This window comes from Schistocerca gregaria, chromosome 5 (assembly GCF_023897955.1).
Source record: "Schistocerca gregaria isolate iqSchGreg1 chromosome 5, iqSchGreg1.2, whole genome shotgun sequence".
NCBI lineage: Eukaryota > Metazoa > Arthropoda > Insecta > Orthoptera > Acrididae > Schistocerca > Schistocerca gregaria.
Window position 1 is genome coordinate 406,266,326 of NC_064924.1, and position 24,206 is coordinate 406,290,531.

Sequence of the window (24,206 nt, forward strand, 5' to 3'; positions counted from 1 at the left end):
CAGACATTGTTTCACAATGCAAAACTACACACACTATCAACTGACGGCATGACGATAGAAACGATGTTTGGGTCCTATGCTGTGTGTCGCAACTTTCCATTTGTGAGAGCAAAATCTTAGTCATCATACTTCGATAATGAGTAAGACTGTAAGGTTCAGTATTACACATTTCATAGTTTTTGGTGTAAGGTTTTTCAAGAAAGAAAAGAAAAGAAGGAAAGTAGCAGCAAACATAGTGGATAAGTGTTAATTGAATTAATAGACATTTTCTTTCCGTGATTATTACTTACTTGTGTTACATTTTGTATCACTCCCCCAACTGCATAGCAATAATTTTTGAACTGACTTTTTAGACAAGTTTGATTAAGTTATCCCTTAAATGGCCCTGGGCAGTTTTATTCATTGGCAGAAAAAGCTGTTTACAATTTTACGTTTATTCTTTCTTAATAAAAATAAATTCAGTTTAGATCTTGTTTCATGGTCACTGACAGAGTCATTTGCACAGTAATTATCAAAGTTTTTTTTATATGTGCAATTGACAGGCAAATGAACTCACACGGTTGCCTATCTGCTGGCGCGAACTAATTCGATGCGACAATACATTTGATATTTCTACGTGTTCTAATACGCCTGCCCCTAGTGCAACAACACCATGGAGCGTACGACGAATCGAAACTTGCAGAGATGCCCTGTCAACTACTTTGTGTCATATTTCGGCACGTCTTGGCTCAGCAGCCTTCTGAAGCTCCAGAGGTTCTTACGAATAAGAGCAAGTGTTCAGCACTATAATCGCACGTTCATTATTTTAAGTTTTCTTCTGGAGGCACGCATTTTTTAACAAATTATATAGAGTGAATCTTCCTGACAGATTACAACTGTGTGCTGGAGCGAGACTCGAACTCGGGACCTTTTCCTTTGGTGGGCAAGTGCTCTACCAACTGAGATACCCAAGCACGATTCACGGCCCGTCCTTACAGCTTTACTTCTGCCAGTACCTCGTCTCCTACACAGTTTTCATCTGCCAGGAAGTTTCATATCAGCGCACACTCCGCTGCAGAGTGAAAATCTCATTCTGGAAACATCCGCTAGGCTCTGGCTAAGCCATGTCTCCGCAATATCCGTTCTTTCAGGAGTGCTACTTCTGCAATGTTCGCAGGAGAGCTTCTGTAAAATTTTGAAGGTAGGATACGAGCTACTGGCAGAAGTAAAGCTGTGGGGAGGGGGCGTGAGCCGTGCTTGGGTAGCTCAGTTGGTGGAGCACTTGCCCGCGAAAAGCAAAGGTCCCGAGTTCGAGTCTCGGTCCGGCACACAGTTTTAATCTGCCAGGAAGTTTCACATCAGGGCGCACTCCGCTGCAGAGTGAAAATCTCACTGTGGAAATTATAGAGTCATCACATACTAATTTACACATCGATGTTATAGCTACACACACTAACTGATCAAAGGTATCCATATACCGACAGACGACTTTAATATGGAGTGATTCCACCCTCCGCCTTTATGATGGCTGGACTTTGAATGTATGTAGAGGCGTGACAGCCTGTTCTTCCTCAAGAGAGGAGCACTAGGGTCTGGAGCGACTGATCCCAAAGGTGTTCCATTGTGCTCAAGGTGGAACTCTGGCCACAACATTTCATTTCAGGGATAATATTCTTCACAGACCGTCGCCACACAGATGATGCTTTATGATAGGGTGGACTGTCATGCTGATACAAACTGCTCTCACCTCCCATCTGTTGTACGCAGTACACAACTCTGTAAATTATCTTTATATTCTCCCGCATTTAGCTTTTCCTTAGTCACAGTAAGGGCGCCACACATGAACCACGAAATACACCTTGTTCCGTAACACCATCTTGTCCGTTATTCATTGCTCTCACTACATATGATAGCAGGTTAATGTTCTCCAGGGCAGTTGCCAAAACGAAGCCCTCCCATCGTATTTCCCAACAGTATAGCGTGATTAGTCCCTTCAAATCACTCATTTCCTTCGATTGTTGAGTGGCACCCCTCTTTTGACCAACTCAAGTGTCGCATTTTGAGAAGCTCCTCGTCCATTTAGCCCATTCTTCTTAACTCCCTATGCAGAGTCTACGTGTTATCTGTGCTGCTGTTAGCACTTCGAAACTCACGAGTGATTCTTTCCGCTGATTCCGTGAGGTTTTCTGCAACCACTATCCGCAATGCTCGACGGCCCTGTTTATCAGGACAAGAGGTCTGCCTGGTGTTACTTTAGCTGTGGTTGTTCGTTTGCGTTTCCACTTCACAATCATATCACGAATGGTCGTCGTGAGCAGCTTTAGAGGTGTTGAAATGCCCCTGACAGATGTGTTACTTGGTTGACATCCAGTCTCTAATCAACGTTCGAAGTCACTGAGCTCGCCTGACCGACACATTCTGTTGTTGCAGCTATTCCACTGACAACGCAGTACCAAAAATTAATTCCGCTCCAACACGCCATGAAATCCCAACGGTGGCGACCGACCGCCGTGTCGTCCTCAGCACACAGGCGTCACTAGATGCGGATATGGAGGGGCATGTGGTCAGCACACCGCTTTCCCTGCCGTATGTCAGTTTACGAGACCGGAGCCGTTGCTTCTTGATCACTTAGCTCCTCAGTTTGCCTTACAAGGTCTGAGTGCACCTCGGTTGTCTATAGCGCTCGGCAGACCGGATGGTCACCCATCCAACTGCTAGCCCAGTCCTGCAGTGCTTAACTTCGGTGATCTGACTGGAACCGGAGTTACCATTGCGGCAAGGCCGTTGGCACAACGCAGACGCTGACGCTGGAAAGACGAGCCTGTCCTTGACTCGAGATGGTGCAGTTTAGACAAAATCGTCATTCTTGCGGTTCCTAGGAGGGTGAAGAATAAATATTACCGTTCTTGTTGATTTGTCCTTTCTGGCGGAGCCTGTAAAAGATGTAAACACACTGATGGGGGATTGGTAAAACTTAATCCCTCAGCAGGTCAGGCCAACTCGTGGTTGGGCTGTGGTGAGGTTGTTTGTCCAGTCCTCGGATGAATCGATCGCGCGAATCCTATCTCGGACAGGCAGGATCCCGGTGTCCTCGCGGAAGATGCATGGCAGTCTTCAGGGCGCGATTCTGTATCCGCTGCAGAGTCACAGTGTGAACATCTGGCGGAACATCTGCGGATTGCCCCCAGACCACGACCGCATACTCTAACAGCGGGCGGACCGATGTTACGTACAGCGTGATGCCGTGTTGTGGTGGCAATGACGACTGCGGGTTTAGCAGCCTACACAGGGTGCGAAGGCGTGTTATTGCCCTCCCTTTGACATCATGTAGGTGATGCTTCCAGGTGAGCCTACGGTCTACGGTGACCTCTAGGTATTTCGCTGTCCCACTCCATGGGATAGGTTCTCCCAGGATTTCGACTGGCGTAAGCCCTGGTGACATAAATCTTCGGGTGAAGACAACTGAGAGGCTCTCCGTGGAGTTGAATTTCAGCCGCCATTTTGTTGCCCATGGCCCCAAGGCGTCACACCCGCGTTGGAGGCGGTTTCGCAGCACTTGTGCGTTCTTGCTGCCAGTGAACAGGGCTGTTATCATCCGAGAACAGCGCCAGTTCGACTCCTGCCACTTTCGGGGCGTCGGCAATTTACAGAGAGTACAGCGAGGGTCCGAGAACCGGCACCTGCGGCACTCCTGCACGTATCTGCCGGTCTGTGGCACAACGCAATAGTCCCCGCCTCCTTTTATAGCGGTGGGTCTGTTTCTCGTGACATCTAATGGCTACTTCCGCATTACGTAGCGGTGACCGGAGAATCATATCACCCAGTGTGTATAAGCTAATTTCGCTTCAAGCGCGACTACTCCGTACTACAACCGCACATTCGTTTTATCAGTTTGGCTCATGAAGTATATATTTTTAAAAACTTGTAGAGTAATCAAGTACGCCGCGCGGGATTAGCCGAGCGCTCTAGGGCGCTGCAGTCATGGACTGGACGGCTGGTCTCAGCGGAGGTTCGAGTCCTCCCTCGGGCATGGGTGTGTGTGTTTGTCCTTAGGATAATTTAGGTTAAGTTGTGTGTAAGCTTAGGGACTGATGACCTTAGTAGCTAAATCCCATAAGATTTCACATACATTTGAACAGTAATCAAGTACATAGTACATTACGCATCAACGATACAGCTACACACACTGAGATGACAAAAGTCATGGGATACCTCTTAATACCGTGTTCAGGCTCCTTTTGCCTGGAGCGGTACATCAACTCGACGTGGCATCGACTCAACAAGTCGTGGAAGGTTCACTACAGTGATACTGATCCGTGCTGCCTCTATAGCCGTCCACAATTGCGATAGTATTTGCCGATGCAGGATTTTGTGCACGAACTGACCTCTCGATTATGTCCCATAAATATTCGATGGAATTCATGTCGGATGGTCTGGGTGGCCAAACCATTCGCTCGAACTGTCCAGAATGTTCCTCAAACCAATCGTGATGAACTGTGGCTCTGTGATTTGGCGCAATGTCATGCACAAAAATTCTATCGTTGTTCGCGAACATAAACTCCATGAATGGCTGCAAATGGTCTCCAAGTGCTCGAACATATCCATTTCCAGCCAATGATCGGTTCTGTTGGACGAGAGGAAAAGCCTTTGGCTCTGAACACTATGGTTCAAAAAATGGTTCAAATGTCTCTGAGGACTATGCGGCTTAACTTCTGAGGTCATCAGTTCCCTAGAACTTAGAACTACTTAAACCTAACTAACCTAAGGACATCACACACATCCATGCCCAAGGCAGGATTCTAACCTGCGACCGTACCAGTAGCGCGGTTCTGGACTGAAGAGCGTAGAACCGCTCGGCCACGGCGGCCGGGAAAAGCCTTAAATTCCTTGTGTACGTGGTGTTACCGCCAACTGTATATGTGCATATCGCTATCCCGTGATTTTTTTTCACCTCGCTGTATGTCAGGACTAACAAGAAAGTGTGACCATAAAAATAACGATTTTTGTCATGCTTATATCTATTTCGTAGCTGTTATCAGCTTCCACGAAAGGTTGTTGTTGTTGTTGTTGTCTTCAGTCCTGAGACTGGTTTGATGCAGCTCTCCATGCTACTCTATCCTGTGCAAGCTGCTTCATCTCCCAGTACCTACTGCAACCTACATCCTTCTGAATCTGCTTAGTGTACTGATCTCTCGGTCTCCCTCTACGATTTTTACCCTCCACGCTGCCCTCCAATGCTAAATTTGTGATCCCTTGATGCCTCAAAACATGTCCTACCAACCGATTCCTTCTTCTAGTCAAGTTGTGCCACAAACTTCTCTTCTCCCCAATCCTATTCAATACCTCCTCATTAGTTACGTGATCTATCCACCTTATCTTCAGTATTCTTCTGTAGCACCACATTTCGAAAGCTTCTATTCTCTTCTTGTCCAAACTAGTTATCGTCCATGTTTCACTTCCATACATGGCTACACTCCAAACAAATACTTTCAGAAACGACTTCCTGATACATAAATCTATATTTGATGTTAACAAATTTCTCTTCTTCAGAAACGCTTTCCTTGCCATTGCCAGTCTACATTTTATATCCTCTCTACTTCGACCATCATCAGTTATTTTACTTCCTAAATAGCAAAACTCCTTTACTACTTTAAGTGTCTCATTTCCTAATCTAATTCCCTCAGCATCACCCGATTTAATTTGACTACATTCCATTATCCTCGTTTTGCTTTTGTTAATGTTCATCTTATATCCTCCTTTCAAGACACTGTCCATTCCGTTCAACTGCTCTTCCAAGTCCTTTGCCGTCTCTGACAGAATTACAATGTCATCGGCGAACCTCAAAGTTTTTACTTCGTCTCCATGAATTTTAATACCTACTCCAAATTTTTCTTTTGTTTCCTTTACTGCTTGCTCAATATACAGATTGAATAACATTGGGGAGAGGCTACAACCCTGTCTCACCCCTTTCCCAACCACTGCTTCCCTTTCATGCCCCTCGACTCTTATTACTGCCATCTGGTTTCTGTACAAATTATAAATAGCCTTTCGCTCCCTGTATTTTACCCCTGCCACCTTTAGAATTTGAAAAAGAGTATTCCAGTCAACATTGTCAAAAGCTTTCTCTAAGTCTACAAATGCTAGAAACGTAGGTTTGCCTTTTCTTAATCTTTCTTCTAAGATAAGTCGTAAGGTCAGTATTGCCTCACGTGTTCCAACATTTCGACGGAATCCAAACTGATCCTCCCCGAGGTCTGCATCTACCAGTTTTTCCATTCGTCTGTAAAGAATTCGCGTTAGTATTTTGCAGCCGTGGCTTATTAAACTGATAGTTCGGTAATTTTCACATCTGTCAGCACCTGCTTTCTTTGGGATTGGAATTATTATATTCTTCTTGAAGTCTGAGGGTATTTCGCCTGTCTCATACATCTTGCTCACCAGCTGGTAGAGTTTTGTCATGACTGGCTCTCCCAAGGCCGTCAGTAGTTCTAACGGAATGTTGTCTACTCCGGGGGCCTTGTTTCGACTCAGGTCTTTCAGTGCTCTGTCAAACTCTTCACGCAGTATTGTATCTCCCATTTCGTCTTCATCTACATCCTCTTCTATTTCCTTAATATTGTCCTCAAGTACATCGCCCTTGTATAAACCTTCTATATACTCCTTCCACCTTTCTGCCTTCCCTTCTTTGCTTAGAACTGGGCTGCCATCTGAGCTCTTGATATTCATACACGTGGTTCTCTTCTCTCCAAAGGTCTCTTTAATTTTCCTGTAGGCAGTATCTATCTTACCCCTAGTGAGATAAGCTTCTACATCCTTACATTTGTCCTCTAGCCATCCCTGTTTAGCCATTTTGCACTTCCTGTCGATCTCATTTTTGAGACGTTTGTATTCCTTTTTGCCTGCTTCATTTACTGCATTTTTATATTTTCTCCTTTCATCAATTAAATTCAATATTTCTTCTGTTACCCAAGGATTTCTAGCAGCCCTCGTCTTTGTACCTACTTTATCCTCTGCTGCCTTCACTACTACATCCCTCAGAGCTACCCATTCTTCTTCTACTGTATTTCTTTCCCCTATTCCTGTCAATTGTTCCCTTATGCTCTCTCTGAAACTCTGTACAACCTCTGGTATCGAATGTGAAACGGAGGGGCTGCCGGAAAACAAAGCGCTGCCTTCAAGAAAAAGTTCGTCCAAACGTGTATTAAAATGCGAGCGTAGAGTGGGCGGCAATTCGGCGGCAGATGCTTCAATCAGCGCTTTTTAATAGCAGTGGCGGTGGCGGCAGTACACAACGGGAGGGAAACAAGTTGCGGCCTGGCCCGTATTATATAATCCGTTAAAGCGCCGAGAGCCGAAATTACACGTCTGCGGCGGTGGCCGTGGGAATACACCACGTGGCGCACGCTCTGCTCTGCCTCCTTCCAGAGTGCCGCGGCTGAATAATTGTCAGCTGCTGCTGCATCCGTGATGACTCACAGTTTACACCAGTTGTTCTTGCCAAGCGTAACAGACAAAGCGATAAATGTGGGACGGGAATTACGTTGTACATTTTACAGCATCTGGGTCCCGACTAAAAACAACGGCATAGTTCCAACTCGTTTGCAAGAGAACCAGAAGCTAATGTCCATTATCTGTGAGACAACTGCTCATTGTGAGAGGCTAACCACCGCTTAGATTTAAGCGCCAGTTTGCCTAGCTTTAGTGGTAGTTCTTGTGCTGCTCACAGCTCGTTACGTGTCGGTATTCCTGCCGTGCTGTATCAGAAGGAGCAACATTACAAAACCATTGGAGGGCTGTGTCCGCATTCACCTACTCTTTGCTCTAAGAGTCCGTTCACTTTTTTCATGTATTATTATGCTGCAGGAAACGGTAGATGTGGAAAGAGGCCAGATGTTGCGCAGTCATTAATACTTCAAAAGTATAAAACACATTTGTCAACAACAGAATTCAATGCATCAAAGTGCACCACCAAATGTAAAACTCAAGGAAAATGACTAACTCTCATTTACGAATTAACTTAATTTCTAGAATAACATGCCAAACAATGAAATTCATGGTCTTCAAATTAATTTTAGCTTTACAATAATAAGAATAACACAAAGTAACAGTCAAACACACAGCTGATAACTATACAAACTCTAAGGAACGATAAGAAAATAAAATAGACAGCTTGTAGATCAGGGAAAAAATTCAGAACCAAACCAAACAGAGCTGACACACCAGGCCCCAGAACTAATTCAAACATAGCTCATGAACAAGAGAAATAGTATAGTAGATATTAGGGCACAGTGAATCAGACTATATAATGCAATATAATGCTAGACCATAAGACAAAATAAATTAGACTAGTAATTCACCCACGGCCAGCAATCACAAAGTCAAGAAGGTGAAACAGTTGAAAGACATACAGTCTTTTGTACCTCTTTCATTGACTACAGAGCCCATTAACTTAACTAGAAATCGTGTTAATTTTGCCTGCTTTCATTTGTATGTGCTAATACTAACGGCCAGAGGAAGTGTCTTTACAACTTTCGTTTTATTCTATTTTTAAGTGGCCTCTCTGATCAGCAATTTCTAAAAAAGAAAACAAAAAACAAAAAAAACAACAACAACAAAAAAGACGGATGAATGAAAACGGTGCATTTCTGTGTGGCCTACGTGACTCGTGAGCATGGAGAAACGGCCCTTCCAGCCAAAGTTTTAGTTGAGTCGTTTCATTGGCTCTTCAGATATCTTGGGAGTTTTTTAAAGCATCTGATAGCGCAAGAGCTCTGCACAAGATCTAATTGGACTAGATCGTTATGCAGAAAAGAGTGACTCTGGATTGGCCAGTTAGGACTGCGGAAACACGGGTATGGAGCGGTCACTTCCGCTGGCGAGATGACAAATAGGTTTGGGGTCATGGAAAGAGCAGCACAGACAACCATGGAATCTCGGAGTGTGCATTCAGATAGCTGTGTTATTGTGTAAAGTTCAGATTGTGCTGGGGGAGTATCAGAGATGATGAAAAACCACTTTATTCAGAATACTGTCAGATAATAGTGCAAATTTATAGGGAGTAATGTCGATGCTGAAGGGTATCAGATAGATACTGGGCGCTGCATAAATCAGATCTTTGTTGGATGCAGCAGAAGACTCATGGAAGCCAACAGAGGTGGCGGGACTGCTTCGGGGTATGAGGAGTGAATTTAGAGTTCTTCTTTCAGCTCTCGTAAGTGTCCACTTCGATCTTTCAGATACCGGAATGATCCATACTGTTGTTATCTACCAATGCTTTAACTAGTGGTACTTTACTTAATCATTGCATGATTGCTCTTACATGCTCTGTAGTGCCGGCGCTTCAGTCCGGAACCGTGCAACTGCTACGGTCGCAGGTTCGAATCCTGCCTCGGGCATGGATGTGTGTGATGTCCTTAGGTTAGTTAAGCTCAAGTAGTTCTAAGTTATAGGGGACTGATGACCTCAGATGTTAAGTCCCGTAATGCTCAGAGTCATTTGAACCATTGCTCTGCAGCGTTTTCTGCTAAAATATCAGTTCTCTCTGCCAGTTTCCATAATTCATGTAACTGAGCTTCCCTCCTTCTTGAATGACTAAAATTCCTCTCAAATGCAGTGTCCATTTCCTTATGACACAGAGTTCGCCCCACGCTGATCTGTCTTTCCATCATCTTTCACTGTGGAAGAATCGGTATGCGACAATAACATGTAATTTTCCACAGTTCTGCACCCCTATCCAGTGTCAATTATTCTTGAGAATGTTGATAGTGCTGATTTTTAAAGTACCAGTTTCCTGGTCCCAGTATCATCATAGTCGGCAGTGTAAATCGTAAGAATACAAATTACATTCACTGATCAAACAGTCGCCTCCATAAGGCTGTACCGAGTTACTGTTACTTTGTGCAGGCTTGGACTGAGAATTCCCTCGCTCAGGGATTATATGATTCATTTTGGTAAAAATTCTTCAAATGACTCTGAGCACTATGGGACTTAACATATGAGGTTATCAGTCCCCTAGAACTTAGAACTACTTAAACCTAAGGACATCACACACATCCATGCCCGAGACCGTAGCGGTCGCGCGTTTCCAGACTGAAGCACCTAGAACCGCTCGGCCACATTGGCCGGCGATGAGAACTCTGTTTGGCCACTGAACTTCTGGTTGACGATCAAAGAAAATTGAAAAACGGTGGGGTATCTGGTGAGAGAAGTTTCTAACGTGTTCTTGTAGTGCAGGGACAATCAGCTGTTATTAAGTCGCAAGTCTTTAGCAATGATGAGTCCCAGTTAGTCCTCAGATTCATATTACCAGTAGTCAGATTACAAAAAGGAGTACCGAGCGAGGTGGCGCAGTGGTTAGCACGCTGAACTCGCATTCGGGAGGACGATGGTTCAATCCTGCGTCCGGCCATCCTCACTTAGATTTTCCGCGATTTCCCTAACTTGCTTCAGGCAAATGCTGAAATGGTTCCTTTGAAAAGGCACGGCCGACTTCCTTCCCTAATCCGATGAGACCGATGACCTCGCTCTTTGGTCTTCTTCCCCAAATCAACCCAACAAAAAGGAGTACCTTGAAGCACAATTGCTAATAAAGTAAGGTACATCCTTAGAGTTTAATTTGTATAGAATCTTCTTCTAGTGAATTTCAGCTAAAAACAGCTTCGCTACTAAGGCAGATTAAGCTGAAACACAGCTAGATACAGATATCTGCACAACCAGCACAACACTTCTTTATTGAACCGCTATCCAAGAGCACACGCCACATCTAATATCTGCTCCGCCCTCGTCAGCATTACGTTTCCTGGGATCAACAGACCAGGCACTATCTGCTCACACAGAGCGAGATCCAACCCCTCGTGTTGATGAGTCACCGTTACAGGTGCAGACTCCACCTGGCTGACACCTGAACTTGTCACTCTGTCTTGTCCAGCTGACTCCCATCTTAATCACTTGTTTTGCTTTCTCGTTGGCTCTCTGCATACTGTCCGCTATAGCTTCCAGTCGCCATGGCTACAGCAGCCGTTCTGTCCTTTTTACACCTGGAGCCGCAACAGGCAACTGCGCCATCTTCCCAGGTGCCTACTCGCCGACCAACTCTACGAACGAGCCCCTCTGGGACGTAAACAAGACTATGTGGGGCACCATCCATAGCTCGGCAACATACGTAAAGTCTCATTCCGCTCCTGCTGCCCATGGCTCCCGGCGCTGACTCCAAGTTGTTGCCGCTTCTGTGCGCAACCAGACTCCTCTCCGGTGTCACTCATGGCCGCTCCTCGCCTCTTCGTTGCGCTGTACTCAGCAAATTTGAAATTTTGTGCTTGCCATCACCACTGCTGGAGCCAACAGCCAAGGGAGACAGGGGGCATAGGGGACTTAAAAAGCCTCCTCATACAAAAGTTCCTAAGCAATTAGGGAACGATGATGTGATGTAATGTCTTTATGAAGGTACACGGCGCTTATAGTGTGCTGTTGGCGATAAAGCATGTGCGCAGTTTTGACCAACTGGTTTCTTAAACATCCACTGGTGGGAGTCAAATAGAAGACATATCTGAGGCCGCATTCAATCCCATGTAAACATCCACAACGTGAGAACATCCCTACTGTCTATCACAACTGATCCCTCTTGGCAAGTGGGATACGGTGCCTCATGTTTCTTGTTGTACTCCTACATTGCTACTGGAGTATTAGCCCGCTGCGCAAAATACTTCTATTAGTTGCCCTTTAAATAAACACTTTAATCGGATTTTGGCCCTGTGATAATGCAAAACTGTTCCACAGTCATGTGATTCCCTCACCCCCTCCCCCTGCTGATGAACCAAGGCAATGAAGTGGTGTCTAACACGTGCTAATTGGTTGTATGAAGGACCTGTGTCGGTATGAAGGAGAATGGCAAACAGGACCATACTGTGAATGCAACTGGCCTATTTGTTGCTGACCAACACGACCGCAATAAATGGTGTATCCCCCACAGCCATGTAACACGACATAACAACATTAGTATCAAAAATAATCTCACAGACAAGGTCCGGAGACGAGCGTCACTCCTTCACGATGACACGCGGTTTCAGACGCCACCTTAATGACTCCTGTCCGTCAATATAGGCCAATATCAACCAGTTTATGAGCGAAACTTGTGACGTAAGTTGCCTGCAATGGACGTATGGAGTCGGAGACGTCGCATTGTTCACACCGGAACAATGGACCAAAGAACGCAGAAGCTTGTTGATAGCTCACTGAGGACGTATAGTGGTCCAAAGAGTCTCAATTTTGACTCTTTTCAAGCAATGCAAGATGTCGAGTGCACAGACTGTCCAATGAGGCGTTTAACCAGCACTGTCTGGAGGATATAGTTCAGACTGGAGGTGAGTCTGTCTTGTTTCGAGGATGGTTTTCGTATCATTACGTGATCATCTGATTCAAGTTACCGTGAATGTGTACCAGGATGTTGATTTCTAGATTCTCGGCGACCATGTGTTGCTCTTTCTTCTACATCCTCATGATACCATGCTGTGGTCCTCCCAGGATGATAACAAGCATACGTTCCTCGTTTAACGAAGGCAACCAATAAGCCTTGAAGGCCTGCTAAGGCAACCTTTGTTAATCCAATATAAAACGTCTGAGAATGTCTGAAACAGCAGGTGAAACGTAGGAATAGGCATCACAGCATTTTGGTGACTCTATGAGATTCAATCATTGGTGAGTACTTTTCACATCTCATGGGGATGAATATTTTTTTTTGTCTGGTGTGCTTAATACTGGGTAAAAAAGATACCATCAGAAAACCATTATATTGTTTCCACACATGACTAGTGATGATACGAACAAATGATTATCGCTACCTGCTAAATAATGTTTCACCTTAAAAGTCTGCCGGCCGTGGTGGCCGAGCTGTTCTAGGCGTTTCAGGCGTTTCAGTCAGGTTCGAATCCTGCCTCGGACATGGATGTGTGTGATGTCCTTAGGTTAGTTAGGTTTAAGGAGTTCTGAGTACTAGGGGACTGATGACCTCAGATGTTATGTCCCATAGTGCTCAGAGCCATTTGAACCTTAAAACTCTATTCTGGACTGGGAGTCTAAACGTTCCTTCGTCACAAATGAGGATCTGAAGTGTTTCTGAAATATTAGAAACTGACTTCCACCAAAAAGCGTAAGTCAGCTTCTCTCTTGGGCAACTGTATTGCTAGTGCCAGTAGTACCATTAAGCCCTGGTTTAGCGGCGCTATGCGGTTTTGTAACCATACTCATCACCGAGTTAATGAATTCCGCAAAGCTATCTACGATCAGGAAAAAGAAAATGAGGAAAGTAGCTCATACTTATATAAATCACTTAACGTAATGAATGACATGCGTGACATGAATATTTGCACATGAGTGTATAAGAACCTAATTCGTCAGATCTTACCAAAATCCAAAATTATTATGTGTAGTGTGACTCTGTCACAGCGCTGTGGTTGACGACGGCTTTCTTTGTTACTGCAATAGTCAAATACAAAGAATGACCAACAGCTGGCAACACATCTAAGAACCATTTCAATTAGGTGCAGATCTAAAGATATGTAAATGCATGGCCTTTAAATTGTACGAGACATACCGTAGTAAAATTCTCCATTATTTGGTTCGTGGAACTTGAATACATACACTTTTTCCCAGCCACAGTTTTTCTTCATTCAACGATCATCGTTAAGACCTACCTTCACAGTCGAAGGTACGTGAAATGCATGGTGGGGGGGGGGGGGGGGCTTGAGCTTTGTTAAGAACAAGAAATGGGGGATAAACCGCACCTCAAAATGTAAATAAAAATTTAATAAATGTGCTGAAAAAGTGTGAATGAGAAACAGCACTTGTAATTAGAACATATAATTGTTTCCAAAATCAAGTTAGAAACGAACGCTGGCCATTGGCTTCCGAAAAACGTCTGCACAAAAACTGAAAGTATATCACAAAGACTCAAATATGATTGCTCATTTCCATGAGGAACGTTAAATGAGCTAAAGCGGAGACTGATTGAATTAACTACATAATGTGTTTCACTGAATTTTTTTTTAAAAAAAGCGATTATTAAGCAGGTTCAAGTTCAACGAACTCACAATCACTAGGAAATTTTCTAACACTGCGAGAGTAGATACATGTGCGCCTTCGCAATTCATAGTTAGTTTAGGACACGAAACTTGCAAAAACTTATACGTGGGATGTGAACACCACAAAAATGAATTAGCAGCAAATTTTTCCAATGAGAAACACTTCGAATTACCGTTAATAATTCTCACCAATAATTGCAAACCCGTCTCGCCGCATATACCGTCCAGCAACCTGCGACTCGAATGCAACGGAATCAAAACTAACTGTAAGCAGGGTCTTTTAACTGCCGGCACGCTCACAGGCTGAAAGCATCAGGAAAGCATCAGAAGTGATCACTTCTCCACCACGTTTCAGAAAAACTCCATTCTTCTAGTAGTTCGTCTCGTCCTTACTCCTCTCTCTGTCCGCCACCTCCTCCCACGCTCTCCCAATCTCCTCCCCCCCCCTCACTGTCCATTTTCTCATACTCCCCCTCTCTCTATCTATTTCCTCCTCTTCTCTCTCTCTGTCCATCTCCGCTTTCCCCTCTCTGTCCATCTGCTGCCCACCATCTCTATCCATCTCCTCCTCTTTACTTTCTCTGTTCATGTCCTCCCTTCTTATCTCTCTACACCTGCTCCCGCTCTCTGTCCACATCTCCCTCTCTCTGCCCATATCCTCATCTCCTCTATATGTGTTCATCTCTTCCTTCTCATTTTCCGTCTCTCTCCTCCTCGCCCACCCTTCACTGTCTGTCTCCCTCATCTAAGGAGGAGGTTGGTGCTCTTGCTACCACAAAATTTCTTTCCAAATAGTAAGTAACATGTGTACCAGATTGTTTGAAATCGATTCTGGAGTTTAGAAAGAGCTTTTTACACGTGGCTTTACCCATTTGCGCGCATTTCACATACATTTCACACATATTTGAAGTATTTCACACTTGTTTGTATACCTATTTCAACTGTATCTCTAGAGAATTTCTTCGCCCTGGAGTTTCGTTTTCACGCATCATAATGTTTAAGTCGTTTTATCTCCAGAACTACGTGTCCTACAGTAACATAATTTTTCAGGTACTTTCAGTATTATACGTGAATACTGTCTGCAAAACTTATCGCGAATAGAGTTGATAGTAAAGAAGTAACAAATTAGAACGTCATGACTGATGCGGCAGTTTTACTGCAAAAATTTTTCTCCTTTCAACATTTTGGAGGGGGCGTCACCCAGAAAAGGTTTCACGATGGTTTGAAACGATGTGAAAGGTTTTTTGCAAGTGGTTAAGTGCCCTCATTCTCATATACTGGATTAATGAAGTCTGGGTATTGTCGCGTCATGGGCTATATATATTTTTCACTTCCACCGCTATCATAGGTAAGTAGTTCCTACACCACAGCACTTCTTTCGTCAAAGTAAGTGATTTGTGTACCAAGTTTGGTTCAAATCGATCCAATAGTTTAGGAGGAGATGTGGAACTTATGTACAAAGATGCATCCATTTTTGTAGTATGTATGGATTTATTTATGTCGGAGAAGGACTGCTAGAAACTGCACCAAGTGGCGGCTCTTTGGACGTCTTCCGTGATTTCGTTAGAGTTTTGTGATGCTGAGGCTTTTCTACTTATGGACACATCATTCGCAACAGCCTCACGGAGGTTCCCTAGTTATCACTCGGATCTTTTACGTATATAGTGAACAATAAACGGTGTACAATACTTCGCTCGGTTACTAACTCACACACCTCACGATAGCTTATACGTGAAAACGAAATGTCGAGTTCTACCAGCTGGGAAGATAGTGCAATAGTCAGTAAATTCGTATTTTGTGCTGGAGGCGAAAGTGAGAAACTCTACAGAACGTTGCCGTGAGAGGAAACGATTAAAACAGCGTTCAGCCGTCCAAATTTAGGTTCTCCATGATTTCCCTACGTCGATTAAGACAAATGCATGGATGTTTCCTTCCTCTTTCTTCGAAAATGCGAGTCTGTGCTCTTCCATCTTTCCTCCGTTATCTCGAATTCCATCAGAAAGTGAAAGACTATGACATCAATCTGGATGCCATTGCCTCCAATTTTTAGCGTGGATGAACAAAACAAGTTCCATAAAATCGGCGTTTCAGGATGCCTGTTTATTCATTAAGAGGAGAGTTTCGGTTTCTATAATGGTAGTACTAAGCAGGCATGAAACTTTTACATAGGTCTACAATCGAATGACGTCAAGTTCTTAGATATTCTTATCCATCCCACGACCCCTGCTGAAAAGGCGAAATATCCGTACTGTTTCCAATGAGCTCGTGTATTGGACATGTTTGTCGTACTGGTATCGGACTATTTCGTTAGACGACCGCGGTGGTCGAGCAGCTCTAGGCACTTCAGTACGAGGGTCGCGCGGCTGCTACGGTCGCAGGTTCGAATCCTGCCTCGGGCATGGATGTGTGTGATGTCCTTAGTTTTAAGTAGTTCTAAGTCTTCGGGACTGATGAGCTCAGTTGTTAAGTCCCATAGTGCTTAGAGCCATCTGAATCATTTGAACTATTTCATTACTATTGAATTGTAGACAGAGTTACTGGTATGCCACAAACTAAAATTATAAACCAAACTATCATTCGAAACTAGTTTTCTGCATTCCACAAACACTGACTGCCAAATGAGAACCCCTCTTGAGACGACTCTAAACATGCCTGCAGACTTCGTAAAAAAATCCAGTTTAAAAACTTGTATTCATTCCGCAAACGCGTGCGTCAGGTTGAAACAAAACTAAAACAGCCAGTAGCCTGTGAATGACGACAGAAACACGCTGGTAGGCTATAACTTAAAAAAAAAATTGGTGTCGTGTACAAACTCTCATTTCAGCTTATTGTAGTTTTATAAGGCACTAATTATGTCATATTAGTTTGGACGCATTATTATGAAACATTTTTATTTATTTTTATCCACCATTAGTCAATGTGACATGAGGTTCATTCTCTCTGCGAGATTAAGTGGTGCTGAAAGTTCTTGGTCAGCAGTGTAGCTCCTTTCTTATGCAAATTTCAATGGTACGCGCGTGTGCAAATTTTACGTCAGCATCAACTGATCCACAAATGAATGGTGCGTGGTTGCAGATTGGCAAACGTTTTCTGTTGCTTTTGTTTATTCATCGTAAATAGAAAGAATTAAAAAAAGTACAGCGCAAAAGTGCCAACAGTAGATGAGTGAGACGTGCAGATTTACCGGACATTTATACGCGTCCAGACTCACGTGATTTATTACTGGTGGTGGTTGTTACTGTTGTAAGGAAAGCACCACTTCAAGAGAGAAAAAAAAGATAAGATCGCAGTACTGTGAAGTAATTTGTAAGCCTCGGTGTCTTTTTGCTCCCTAAGCCTTGCAGTTACCGAGGTGTTCGTCATACACGGAACAAACGACAACCTCTGCAAATGTCACATTCATCATTAAAAATATACAGCTGCAGTAGTGATTTATGTGCTGCGCACAGGTTACTTTCCAGTCATTCAACAGCAGGTGAGATAAAATAAACATAAAAAGAAGGAAGTATAATAATGATTTACTGACATGGAGGTATGCGAAGGACTGTAGACATTGACAGAAACTTGTGTGTACAACGCATCGCACGAAGATCATCGTATTCTAAATACTTCCTTACTTAATCAGTCACGCCCACATCTCCTTCACAGTGTAGACGACATAAGGGATCAGTATCTTTACCTGTCCGCACTGCAGGTATCGCCATGATTTTCAACGACTCTTTCCTGTATATACAATCACACATATGTACACCTAATTAGGCCTACCACTATTGTTAAATCCAGCCTGGTCCTCAAAGATGAGGTGTCTAGGAAACCTGCTTTCTCGGATCACTAGACAAACATTTCAAACAAATCGTATTAATGACTTTAGTTACGAAAACTTAACTTAACTTTGAGAATTACATACATGTGTCGCAAGCAAAGGGCAACATGTAAAATAACCAACATTCTTCAGTGTGATTCCTAAGTTGCTGCTATACAAGTACGTAATGGTGATGCTACTGTTCGACCGGCCGCGACCAGTCGGGCGAGGCGCCTAAGTCCTCTTCGCATAGAGGCCGTTGCTGTTGCGTTGTCGTCCTGGAGAGGGATCGGTCAGCGTGCGATTGGCTGACCTGTTCTCACAGCCGTCGCTGCTCTATAGTTCCCTACTGGCGTGCCTGCGCTTGACTTTACTCCGTAACAACTTTGGTCTGAGACGCCTTGTCACGTACCGCGCGGCTCCCCCCATCGGAGATCCGAGTCCTCCCTCGGACATGTGTGTGTGTGTGTGTGTGTGTGTGTGTGTGTCGTCCTTAGTGCAAGTTAGTTTAAATTAGATTAAGTGGTGCATAACCTTAGGGATCGATGATCTGAGCAGTTTGGTTCCGTAAGACCTTACAACAAATTTTCAAATTTTTGCTAGCGGTTACCGATCGTATTAGGCGCAGTGATCCCCCTCCCCCCCCCCCCCCCCCCCACTGAAGATAGTTGAGTTTCGCCTCTACGACAGCTTGAAGTCCGGTGAGTATACTTTCAGCTAGGTATCTGAATGTCTGGGGAGGAATGTTCCTCAAGAGCCGGAACCAGAGAAGGTAGTAATTTTGGACAATGTGGTGTAGAAGGGAGTCAACGTTCTATCTCATCGCAAAGGAGTTCCATCGAATTGAGGTGGGCACTCTGCGCAGATTTGTCCATTTCAGGAAGGTTACTGTCCACAAACCATTTATTTAACCTGGCAAGATTACATCTAACCAGGCTTCTACTTATTTTACATTCATATGTTTTAATAATCTACCTCTAGTACAAAAGGGGATATAAACAATTACAAAGGCACACTTGGAAAAATACATACATATAGGGTTTATATTCGTAGATGATAAGTACTGTTATAATTAGACATTATGAAAGAGACAGATTTTAGACAGGAGTGCTAGCAGCAGGGAGTGTGAAGGAGACTGGTGGTGAAGGGAGGAGAAGAATACAGACATGATGAAACATAATTAAGGAAATATAAAGGAAAAGAAGATTGCATGGCTAATAGAGATAGATGACGAGGAAGAAGATAGGAGACGCTAGCTTTGCTATTTGACGGAGGAGAGGATTGGCCCTGTACATTAATTTTGTGGAAAACGTTGTGAGGTTGATAGTAGGAAAAGCTTCAAGTTCTTCTTAAAAGCAGCAGGGGATTGAATTTTGAGCAAGGTAAGGGACAGTTTGTTCCAGAGGCGGATAGCGAAAACTGAGAAGGAGTTTGCAAAAGTTTTTGTTTTGTGCGTGGGCACAGCTAGGATACCAAATAAGAGTGACGTCGTGTTTCGATTACGGCAGCGTGTTTTTTCATGTTCATACAAATCACTGTAAGCAGTTAACTTTTCTACAACCTGGAACCGCGCGACTGCTACGGTCGCAGGTTCGAATCCTGCCTCGGGCATGGATGTGTGTGATATCCTTAGGTTAGTTACGTTTAAGTAGTTCTAAGTTCTAGGGGACTGATGACCTCAGATGTTCAGTCCCATAATGCTCAGAGCTATTTGAACCAAGTTAACTTTTCCTTAGGCAGAACAGTGGGACCACAGCATGACGTCGAAAACCATCACGACAGTGTCACACCACCTCTTCCATACTTCGCTGTTGGCACTACACCTATGGTAGGTAACGTTCTCCACGCATTCCCCTAACATAAACCCTTGCATCGAATTGATACCGTCTACAGCGTAATTCATCACTGCAGATTACTCGTTTCCAGTCATTCACTCTCCAGTGGCGTCCTTCATTACACCATCTCAAGCCTCGCATAGCACCGACTACCGAAAAGTGTGGCTTATGACGAGCTGATCGACATTGTCCCCCCCCCCCCCCTTTTTTGAAAATACCTACACACAGTAATTGTTCTAGTTGGACTGGTGCTAGCACTTTGAAATTCAGGAGTTATGCCTTCAACGGATTTCAAGCGGTTTTTTTACAACTACCTCCCACAATGCTCCACATATCCAGTCCGTCAGTACATGTAACTTAAGTGGTCTTAGTTTAACTTTGGTTCTCCCTTTGCGTTTCAAATTCACAGTCACAACACCAACTGTCCACGCGGGCAGCTTTTGAAGACCTGAAATGTCTCTGAATGATTAGTCAAGTGGGATCCACGTTCTAAGTCACTGACCTGTGCTAGCGGACCTGTTCTGTTGTTACTGTTTCTGTACTGTCAACATAATGCTCACCGTCTCCTTTCCTACTGCCGGGATCGTCTCCCATTACACATAATGGTCAATTCCGCATTATATTGAGGGTTTCCGGATACTTTTGGTCAGATAGTGTATATTGGGTTGGTGCGTTGGTGCATAAGACAGCAGCGTTGCTATTCCAGTTGCTATGTGTTTATTTATCGGTTGTCATTGTAGTTCACTGTTGCTATTTGAGATTACATGATGCTATTTTGTCATTTTGAGATAGTTATTGGAGCTGTGAACCCTGCAAAACTAAGGGGCAAGTGGATAAATCGGAACATTTACAACATATTCTGCTCTTTGCTTTCAGTAGAGGAGTGACAGCGACGGAGCACCCTAGAACATTTGCGCCGTGTGTGGAGATAATACCACTGGGCAGAGATCGGCATGAAAATTGTGTTCTAGTTTTGACGAGGATCGTTCTCCATGTTCAGGACAGCGTTCGGGGTTTCATGAAGCTCCTTTGAAGGCATCAATCTACAATGATCCACGTCAGGCTACTCGATAACTGGCATGTGTGATGAACTATGATCATCCCACCATCGTACATTTTCATGCAGAGAGGAAGATTCAAAAATAGGGTGTATGGGTACTGGAGCTCTCAGCCAAAATCACAGGAATTAGCGGGTGGCCATATGAACGTCTCTGCTCCCTCGTCATCAACTGTCTCGTGAACAACACCTATCATTTCTACCCTGTGTCGTTACTGATGACGAGAAATGGTGTCTCTATGTTAACGTAAGGCAAACACAGGAATGGCTGAGCCCAAAGAAAGCAGATACTCCCCGCACAAAGGCCTCCGCGCATACACAAAAGGGAACGTTATGCATTTGGTGGAACAGTTACAGCGTGGTGTACTACGAATTACTTCCCCAAGGTATAGCCATCACTACTGACGTTTCCTGTCAACAACTGAGATGTCTTGGAAATGCAATCTAAGGACAAATTCCAGGAAGACTGCGTGAAGTGGTGCTAATCCACAATAAAGGAGTTGCATTGGGAGGTCTTTCCACACTCACCTTTTTCATCTGACCTTGCGCCCTCAGATTTTGAGCTTTTTCGCTCTCTTACGAACAGTCTTCAAGGAACTTCCTTTCCGGATAAAAACCCACTCCGAAATGGTTCAGCGAGTTCTTCGCCTCAAAACAACTTGATTTCTACAGTCGCGGAGTCGAAAATTTACCCAGAGTTGGTAGCCATTTGTAAATATTCGAGGAGCATATATTGTTGATGAGTAAAGTTCCTGTTATGTGTATCTATTGTTTTTATTAATCTTACGGAAAAGAGCTACGAATTGATGCACCTAGCTAATATGTTTGTATGTGAGTGTTTACAGGCTGTGAGTGTTTGCGAGAGTGTTGTCGCGGCTCCGGCTGACTCGGCTGTCCGACTGACTTGCAATTTGCAGGTGAGCAGTCAATACTTGTGGTGTGGTTATGTGCGGACAGGTGGAGAAGGAGGCCCTGGAGGCGGGGCTGGCGAGCATGGCGTCCTCGCTGCACCCGGTGGGCGCGGGCGGCGCGCCGGCCACGACGCTGCCGCGGACGCTGGCGGCGCCGCCCAAGTCGTTCAGCATCGACAGCATCATCCAGCAGGACGCGCCGCCCCCAGCCGCCCCCGTGCCCGCGCTGCAGCCACCTCCTCAGCCGCAGCCGCAGCCGATGCCGCCCACGCACTCTCAGCCTCCGCAGCTGCCACCGCCCGCGCTGCCCGTCATGCCCACACCACTAGGTGCGTACCTTTCTCGTGTCTTTCGGACTTACAATGATTGCCATTAAATTAATGCTTACTAACGAAATTTTACTTACAAGGAGAACTTAAGGTCTCTGGTGTTGCAGTGCCATATTTGGATGATACCCCACCATTCCTGGCTGGTACAAGCCTCCAGTCGGATGGACATAGAGATGGACCGATCTTGGGTGACAAATACGTCATTCTATATTGCTTCAACTCTATGTCAGAGTTCATCATTTGAAGCGACTCCCAGTTGGTAGTGAGAACAAATCCATGACATGATAATGACTCGTTTCAATGGGTGAGAGATCCAGAGTACGTGCTGCCTAGAGCAACAGTAGAAAACCATGTTTCTAATTTGGACAACAGTACAGTGTAATCTACCCCCTCCTTCCTGATTCCAGCTGTTGTCTGCAGTAAACAAAGTCTATTATGAAAAATTTGAGAGGAGCTAAGATTACAACAAACTTTCTAGTTTACTTAGCTTTTCGTGTAGAGTTGGTTCCAGTTCTTCTTGTCTGGGGATCTGATTCTTGAAGCTAAATTCTCACATTTTAGGTGCTCATGGTTGAATTAATGTAAATAAATTTGAAGATTATTGTTTCAGAATTTTTGTTTCTACGTTAATATATGTTATCACACTTTGGTATTCATTTAGTCTTTTGAATTTTCACATTAACAAAGCCGAAATTACATTGTTCGACCAAAATACAAAAATTCATCTGATCACATCAGAGGTATGCTTACTATTACTTCACTCGTCGATAATAACCACATTCCAAGGTGTTTACAGTTTTTCTTGACATATGAATTTCTTTTAATTTCGATTATTATTTCATAGATGAATCCAGAAATAAAAATAGTAAACAGTACTGGACGCGAAAATAATAATAGGTATTTTAATTGTGCCAAATAATTCGTAATTTCAAATGTTTGTAAAAAATAATTTTAACTGTACATTCAGAGCTAGTACTGTATCATCGAAAACAAAGTAATTCCTTTTCATAAATTTTAGTTTAAAATATAACATACTGCGTCTAAAATTATACGAAAGTTTTTAGAAATACTGACCTGTCCAAAATTCGAAAAATAATACTGGTATTGACAACTACCGTTAAGGAAAAGTACGACTAGAGGAGGATGTCCCATTACAAAAGGTAACATGCGATACTGCATTATCTTGTTGAAGATAACGTCAAAGAGGCCTCGGAGAAAAGGCGTAACCACTGACTGAATGATGCCAGTAATGTAACGGCAGCTCTCCAGGTTATCGGGTACAGAAATCATAGGTGATTGCTTGTGTACCTAAATGACACTTCACATCATCACGCTGGGTGCTTGCCCCGTATGATAATAATCGACCCATATGACAATAACGATTGCAATCTGGCAAGCATTTTTTCTTCAAAACGTAAACATTTATTGGTAATTTTGTTGAGATTAGACTCTATTGTTAACACGCTGATCTTGTGGGATCCCCCAAATACGGATGCGGCCATCATGATGCCATAAGTAGAACCAGGACTCGTCTGAAAAATCGACCTGCTGCCACTCCTGAGTCCACTGCCGTCCTTGAGTGCAGCACCGTCGGCGCACCCCTCACTGCTACCACATCAAGGGTAACCACAACAATGATCATTATTCTGCCAGACATCATGGTACTGTCCGTGTGGATACTCCTCAGTTTGCAAACAAATTCATTTCCTGACACTGGATACATGATGTGGCTGTACGATACTGCACGATCAAGTGGACTATACCTCTGTCTTTTCAGGCCCTAGTCGCGTGCAGCCTTTGAAATCCCCTATGGTTTTGACTTGGGTTCTCCTGAACACATCGATCACAACCAACGAGTGTTGCATTATCGCAATCGATAAACCGCAGTCTCGCTAGGCTACGATACGTGCTGGTAGACATTTCTGCTACTTTGACGAGGCGCACATACCCAGCATTCCTATGGGCTTTTTTCTTATATACAGAATATAGATAGATAACTTTAATCCTGTCTACTTTCATGTGTTCTGATACGCTAATCTTTTGCATGTAGTACACTTCGTGCCAAATTGATGTTTGTTGCATGTTGCCTTCATGAGGATTTAGGATCTGAGCACTATGGGACTCAACTGCTGTGGTCATCAGTCCCCTAGAACTTAGAACTATTTAAACCTAACTAACCTAAGGACATCACACACATCCATGCCCAAGGCAGGATTCG

At 44.0% G+C, this 24,206-nt stretch overlaps 1 protein-coding gene across 5 annotated transcripts in view; it reads left to right on the top strand.

Annotated features, from left to right (window-relative positions):
• The window catches only part of LOC126272409 (forkhead box protein B2-like), a 637,167-nt gene that overhangs the window by 65,420 nt on the left and 547,541 nt on the right, over positions 1–24,206 (top strand). For all 5 annotated transcript variants that reach the window (XM_049975239.1, XM_049975241.1, XM_049975238.1 and 2 more), the window contains exon 3: positions 21,706–21,988. In XM_049975239.1, coding sequence (XP_049831196.1) covers positions 21,706–21,988 — 283 coding nt within the window. The remainder of the gene's footprint in view (positions 1–21,705; positions 21,989–24,206) is intronic.